General features: G+C 37.0%; 2 protein-coding genes across 2 annotated transcripts in view; one reads left to right on the forward strand and one right to left on the reverse strand.

Annotated features, from left to right (window-relative positions):
* The first annotated feature begins 576 nt into the window (after window positions 1-576).
* On the forward strand, window positions 577-1,642 carry foxe1 (forkhead box E1). The gene has a single exon (XM_016520550.1). It carries the CDS (start codon window positions 578-580, stop codon window positions 1,640-1,642), a length of 1,065 nt encoding a protein of 354 aa, XP_016376036.1. The 5' UTR covers window position 577.
* A 2,727-nt stretch (window positions 1,643-4,369) lies between these two features.
* Window positions 4,370-6,742, reverse strand: part of spag5 (sperm associated antigen 5) — a 16,944-nt gene continuing 14,571 nt past the window's right edge. The window contains exons 23-27 of the mRNA XM_016520532.1: window positions 5,758-5,838; window positions 5,437-5,586; window positions 5,106-5,180; window positions 4,531-4,611; window positions 4,370-4,441 (exon numbers count right to left, since the gene is read on the reverse strand). Coding sequence (XP_016376018.1) covers window positions 4,370-4,441; window positions 4,531-4,611; window positions 5,106-5,180; window positions 5,437-5,586; window positions 5,758-5,838 — 459 coding nt within the window. The remainder of the gene's footprint in view (window positions 4,442-4,530; window positions 4,612-5,105; window positions 5,181-5,436; window positions 5,587-5,757; window positions 5,839-6,742) is intronic.

Genomic DNA, 6,742 nt, shown 5'->3' on the forward strand with positions numbered 1-6,742 from the left:
TGATATTTCTGGTTGGGGCTTTTAAGGTCTGCATTATGACTGGTATTTTTTCATCAGAATATTTCCAGCAAGCAAAGAACAAAGTTTGTTGCACCTGACAAAGAACCAAGTGAACCAAAACCGTGACAGTCAGACTATCGTGATTTCCAAGCTCTGCTACCGTTGGGAGTCATTCTAACTAGAATCATGCCTGTGGTTAAAGTGGAGAGCGATTCTCACAGCCAGTTATTGACTGCTCACTTCTCTCTTCAACATTACGAAGACATCATCAAATAAGGCTCTTTATGTGAGTGCTTCCATTTTTTAAACTTGGTACTGCAAGAATTGTTTAGAATTTAGGGCATCACAGTGCAAGGACACACCTGACGTTCCAGATGAAGTGCAAAGGAACTGATATTTCTGGTTGGGGCTTTTAAGGTCTGCATTATGACTGGTATTTTTTCATCAGAATATTTCCAGCAAGCAAAGAACAAAGTTTGTTGCACCTGACAAAGAACCAAGTGAACCAAAACCGTGACAGTCAGACTATCGTGATTTCCAAGCTCTGCTACCGTTGGGAGTCATTCTAACTAGAATCATGCCTGTGGTTAAAGTGGAGAGCGATTCTCCCTCTGAAACCACTCTTCCAGTGAATGACAGTCAAAGAGCAGAGCCGCAAAGAGGACGCCGGAGGAAGAGGCCCCTTCAGCGAGGCAAACCACCATACAGCTACATCGCCCTGATCTCCATGGCCATCGCCAACTCGCCCGACCGCAAACTCACTCTGGGAGGGATCTACAAGTTCATCACAGAGAGGTTTCCTTTCTATCGAGACAACTCCAAGAAATGGCAGAATTCCATCCGCCATAATTTGACGCTCAACGACTGTTTCATCAAGATCCCCCGAGAGCCCGGTAGACCCGGAAAAGGCAACTATTGGGCACTGGACCCCAATGCCGAAGACATGTTTGAGAGCGGAAGCTTTCTGCGACGACGAAAACGGTTCAAACGCAGCGACTTCACTACGTATTCATCGTACGTTCATGAGTCTCCCGTCTTCTCGCCAGTCCAGATTGCGCGCTCAGCCTACGCCAACTCAGTCTACTCCAACATGGCCGTGAGTCCGCCATATGCACAACAGCTGCCTTCTGCCTACTACCAGTCCTCATCTCCTAGCTTCAGTGCTGGTCAGTCCAGGGTCTTCAGAATCAACTCTCTCATTGGGTCACCTGGCAGGATGGGCCAAAGTGCAGAGATGATGCCTCAGCAGTCTTGCCGCAGTTTCAGTCCTGAGAGTGGCTCCTGCAATTTGGGAGTACCGGGCTTCCAGCATCAGTCCTGCAGCGGGGAGACAGTGCTGTCGTGTTGCTCAAGCTCCTCAAACAACATGGCCTTTGCCTACTCCAGCCCAGGACACGGACAGACTCAGGTATCGTATCCACAAGGCAGCACCCAGGCCTACGGGCCAACAGGGAGGGTGGCTATCTCCAGTTTGTCTCCCATTGCTGGTGATGCTGTGGGGGACCCCTATGGTAGAACCTCCCCTGCACAGCTGGGCTCTTTTGTTCAGTACAATAATTCTGGTCCAGTAGGAAGCTCAGGAGCCTACATCAGGCATCCGGCTTACTCGGGTAACATGGACAGGTTTGTGACTGCCACCTAAACAAGTTCATGGATGATTATTTTCCATTGCAAGAACGCGGGCACACAAGTACCTTTGGAGAGACTATTTTAGTAAATATGAAAATCATTGTGAAAAACAACTGTGATATTTAAACTGATGTTATTGTTTTATTGTGATTCCATCAGTTGGGTAAATGGAAATATTAATAATCTCAATTTACGCATGTACAGCCTTTTCCTATTACAACATTGTAAAAACAAGTTAAAAACAAATGTTTACAAAGATCAAACTTTTTTCTTTTCTCTTTTTTTTTTAATTATTTGAGTGAAATGTGTTCATATGCGTTGTATACGCTTTTCTTATTATTTACTTTTCATTGAAATAAGGTACTGCATTTACTTAATTCAGTGCTATAAAAATGTTTCTAAAAGTGGCTGTGTTTCTATATCCTTTAAAAATGTTTCTAAAAGTGGCTGTTTCTATATCCTTTAGAGAATGAAGAGTTCTGAGAAATCATTTAACATTTTAATTTAATGGTGAATATATAAAGAAAACTAGGCTCTAAACAAGAATCCATTTCATCAGAACCCTAAATTTACAGAAATGTTAACTGATTTCACTTATTTTAATGACATTTATTTCTAAAATGCCAAATATTTTTTCTCCCTTTTCTCTTATTGAAAACACATATATTACAAATTAATATTATATACTTTGAAAGAACAATCAGCCGTTATTATTTAGCACTAAAATAATGAAAGCTGACATTTATTTTAAAAATGTATATTATTTAAGAAATTGATGTATACATTATTTTGTGGCAAGCTTTCAGTCAAATAGGTAAAACAATATTTTAGCATGCAGTTAGACGCAAATTATCAGTCATCCATGCTATTTTTAAGTTTACACTACTCATAAATAATTGACAACAAAATGGTCAGAATAAGCGCAAAAAGGGTTGCAAGACAGATAGGGTAAAATAATTAATTTGTAACTTTTTCAACTTTTTATGCCCCTTATCTTTGCTGAGCTTTATTAGACTAAGTCTTCCAGTTCCGCACAATAGCTTGTGTTTCGACGGCACTGGCCATTAATTATGTCCTGTCACTCTCCAACTTTTTAAAAAGGGTGATTTTAAATAGACATTTATGTTTATTAATATACACCAGATGTGTGCTGTGACAAGAAAAGAAAACAATAGTGATGTCAATATTGCAGAATAATTTAGAGTAGGTAATGATAAACTATAACAACAGGTTAAAAATATAAAGCTACTTTAAAATCACTTAGCAGTATCTGAACAAGGATCTGAAACCAAATAATAAAACTGAAGGTATGCTGAGGTATTTAATATATACAAGGAGGTAATTCATATATATATGAAGGATCAGGGTAGAGTGTAATGCTGGCATTTTTGACAAGCTTATGAAGTGGCCAGTATTTGCGCAAAGATTAAAATGGAAATTTTCAACATTTGTCTTGCTGTATTAGTCATAAATTCAATGAATTGCATTTATTCAACAAAAGGCAAAAAGAGACAGATGAAAGTCCTAATATGGTGAGAAGGGAAAGTTTAGCAGTCAACTGCGTAGGTTTTAAATGGCAGGCCAAAGAAGAGATGGAGGTATTGAGTATCAGTGAAGCAGAAGAACACATCAGTGAACATTGTGCTTGAATGGGTGGATTAAAACATCACATCGTTCACCAGGTTTTCACAAGCACTGGCATGATTAGAATAACTATGATTAATTACTGGACTATCTGCTCATCAATCAGCCTTTATATATATGATTCAGACTATGAGTAAACAAAAAAAAGCATTCAATCAAGAGTTTCTGTTTAAATCCAATCTGTAATACAAGAATTCAAAACGCTGAAACACAAATGTTACTGATGTCCTGATAACAATTCTAATAGTCTAATACATGTACAGACCTTTAAATTAAGATAATAACTTTTTTTTTTTTTAAACAAAGCGTATCCATACACTAATTTATCACTTACAAAATTAAATGAAAAAGAATCTTACAAAATTAGCTGATTGACCTACAACTTCACGAGAAAGAATGTCTGAAGATTATTCTTTAGTTTAAAGGTGACATATCATGAAAATCTGACTTTTCCAGGTTTTAAGTGCTATAATCAGGTCTCCGGTGCATCTACCAACCAAGGAAACATGAAAAAGATTAACCCAGTGCCTTTGTTTTGTGCCACACAGATCTAAAATAAACATGCGATTTATTTCCCAGCTGTTTACCTTCATAGACATAACCGACTGTTTTTGTAACTCGTGTGTTTTTAAACGTAAACTTGTGTGTGAATAGGGCCTTTCGCATCGCTTTAGTTCCAGAACTAAATGTACAGTACTAAAGTACTGGGACGATTTTGCGCTCATGATTTCAGAACCAAAACAGATGTTTTTAGCAGGTCCTAGCTGTAATGGCGCAGCGCTATTCTGGAAAAGGGGGCGGAGAGCAGCAGCTCATTTGCATTTTAAGTAACAGGCCCGAAAAACAGCGTGTTTCTGCGTCCACTCAAAATAGGCATTTTCAAAATTATATAATAAATGATCTGTGGAATATTTTGAGCTGAAACTTCACAGACACATTCTGGGGACACCAGAGACTTATATTACATATTGTAAAAAGGGGCATAATATGTCTCCTTTAAATAAGAACATATTTGAGAAAAAATCAAGAAAACTGTTTATTTAACAATTATGCATTTAAAAACTAAACTGAATTTCATTTCTGAATTTTCAGTAACTCATTCAAGAAATTTTACAAGATTTTGTAGTTCAGGACAGCTCTTGACAAGATCAGGAATAGAAGACAATGTCTGTGAATGGAAGAAAACAGTACATTTGTTAATATTTCTCCAATACATACAGTATATTAAATAGATTTTTTTATAATTGTTCCTCTCACCTGTCTTACTCTTTCAATCATATCATCAAGCAGATGTAGTTCTCGCTCCAGTTTACTCTGGTTCATAGCATGGACCCTTTGCTACAGAACCATATTTCATTTAATTCAAAATAACATCAAAATACTACACAGTGATATTAAATATGCACAAGTATTTTGTATTATCAGTTACAGTCCTTAAAGGCATGATTTTGACAACTGACAATTGACTCTTAGCAAAGACCCGCCCTCTTTAGTTACAATACTCTTGCTATGTCCGACAAGTCATGTCGGACATAGCAGTTCAAGCAGCACGTGAACCGATCATCTTTTCATATTTACTAGTTAAAGCACGAAATAAACATTAATGAACAGCAGAAGGTATTTTATTTCAACCACGGAAAGACGTCAGTACACACCATTTTCAAGTTTAAGTCCACCGAAGTTAATCTACTCTCCTGTCTGATTTGTTTGTCAGACAAAATGACAGGTTCGGAGTTATGATTGGTCAGATCACCTGTCAATCAAGCTCCTTGCGAAGGGTCAATTGCTATAGGAAAACTGTGTACAATTATAACAATGCAGGTAAGACTTACATGTCTTTTTGCCCTCTCCAAGACCTTTGTACGATTTTCCTCGGTTTCCATTAAATTTGCCTTGAGCTTCTCAACCTAAGAACAGAATGTGTGTATTTGTGGCATTGATTACATTTTTTTTTTTAGATTTTAAAAATACACTTAAATCTTGAGTTTATGAAATGTCTAAATGGGAACTGCTTAAAATAGTGAACTTACTAACATCTGATTTTGTTTTTTTTATGATCACGAGAATATGTTTTGGACAGTTTGAGAGTCAGGGGGTATACACTTTATTTAACAATATTGTTTAATGCCAGTTACAGAGGAAAAACTGGATAGACTGCCATACCTCTCTGAGCAGTTTGATTTTTTCATCTAATGCTTTGGCACTGGTTGCTGATTGGACACCTGTTCGGTTAAGCTCCTCCCTCAAGACCTGAGCCTCCACCTGTGCCTGCTGTTCCAGCCGACGCAAATCAGCAACTTCTCGACGCAACTCCTGTTTCACACAACAGAGCAAAGGCTAGTTAGTTATTATACAACAATCTAACAATAGCATCGACAACCACAGAAATGTATCCATCAATGATCCAACAGTCTAAAAGTGTGTATGAAAATACAGTCAGCATTATGTCTGTGGGCAGTGACTGCACTGTGAAAGGTTACTTACACTATTCTCTGCTCTGTATTTGTGTGCCGCCTCCAAATTTTCCTCCATCTCACTGCACAGTTTCCTCAAGTTTCTTTCATCCTTACAGATGACAGAAAAATGACTTATGTAATTACATATTTAATCCTCTTATGCTCCAAATCCTTGAGATCTAAATTAAAGAGTTTTGCCGCTGGGAAACTGACCCTGAAAATATATGGCTTATAAACAGTGGTGTATAAAGTACCTGAAAGCCATACTCAAGTAAAAGTACAGATATCTTACCAGAAAATGACTTTGGTAGAAGTTGAAGCCACCGTTTAGAATATTACTTGAGTAAAAGTCTTAAAGTATGTGATATTTATTGTACTTAAGTACGAAAAGTATTTTTTTAATCTTAAATGTACTTAAGTATTGAAAGAAAAAGTACAAGTAAATGCAAAATGGAAAAGAAGCAAACAAATAATAAACGGATATATAATAAATATATATAAAATGTTCATACACAGCTTGAGTAGCAAGATTGTGTTCAGTTTTAACTCTTTCTTCCATTTTGTATTTTTGGGTAAGAATAAGAAGCACTTCATCCGGTAATTAGTGTCTTTCATTCCAACATAAGAAAACATTTCTGGAATCTGCATCTGAAATAGCATGTATTTACACAGTTTATGTATCTCAGAGGGGACATGGATTCATTTAAACTGCAGTTACAGACGCATGAATAATGTTTTGTTTTTAACATTTAAAAAATTATTTAAAACATGACGAAATGTGAAATTAAAACCGCCAGTAGGTGACAGCAAGTGACTGTTAATGAGTGAGTCATTGAGATTCAACCGATTCATTCAAACGACTGATTCATTCAGAAACAAAGCATTTGACTGTGTTAATGAGTGAATCACTGAATCATTTATTCAACCGATTCATTCAAAAAGCTGATTCATTCAATAAATAAACACCGTCCATTGCTCAGAGACGCAAAACAGTGCTGTGATCTTTGGAACTA

Source organism: Sinocyclocheilus rhinocerous, unplaced genomic scaffold (assembly GCF_001515625.1).
Source record: "Sinocyclocheilus rhinocerous isolate Xijiao unplaced genomic scaffold, SAMN03320098_v1.1 scaffold2134, whole genome shotgun sequence".
Taxonomy (NCBI): domain Eukaryota; kingdom Metazoa; phylum Chordata; class Actinopteri; order Cypriniformes; family Cyprinidae; genus Sinocyclocheilus; species Sinocyclocheilus rhinocerous.

Excerpts from the sequence above, each read along its gene's own strand:
- foxe1 (XM_016520550.1), top strand. The coding sequence starts at position 578 with ATGCCTGTGGTTAAAGTGGAGAGCGATTCTCCCTCTGAAACCACTCTT.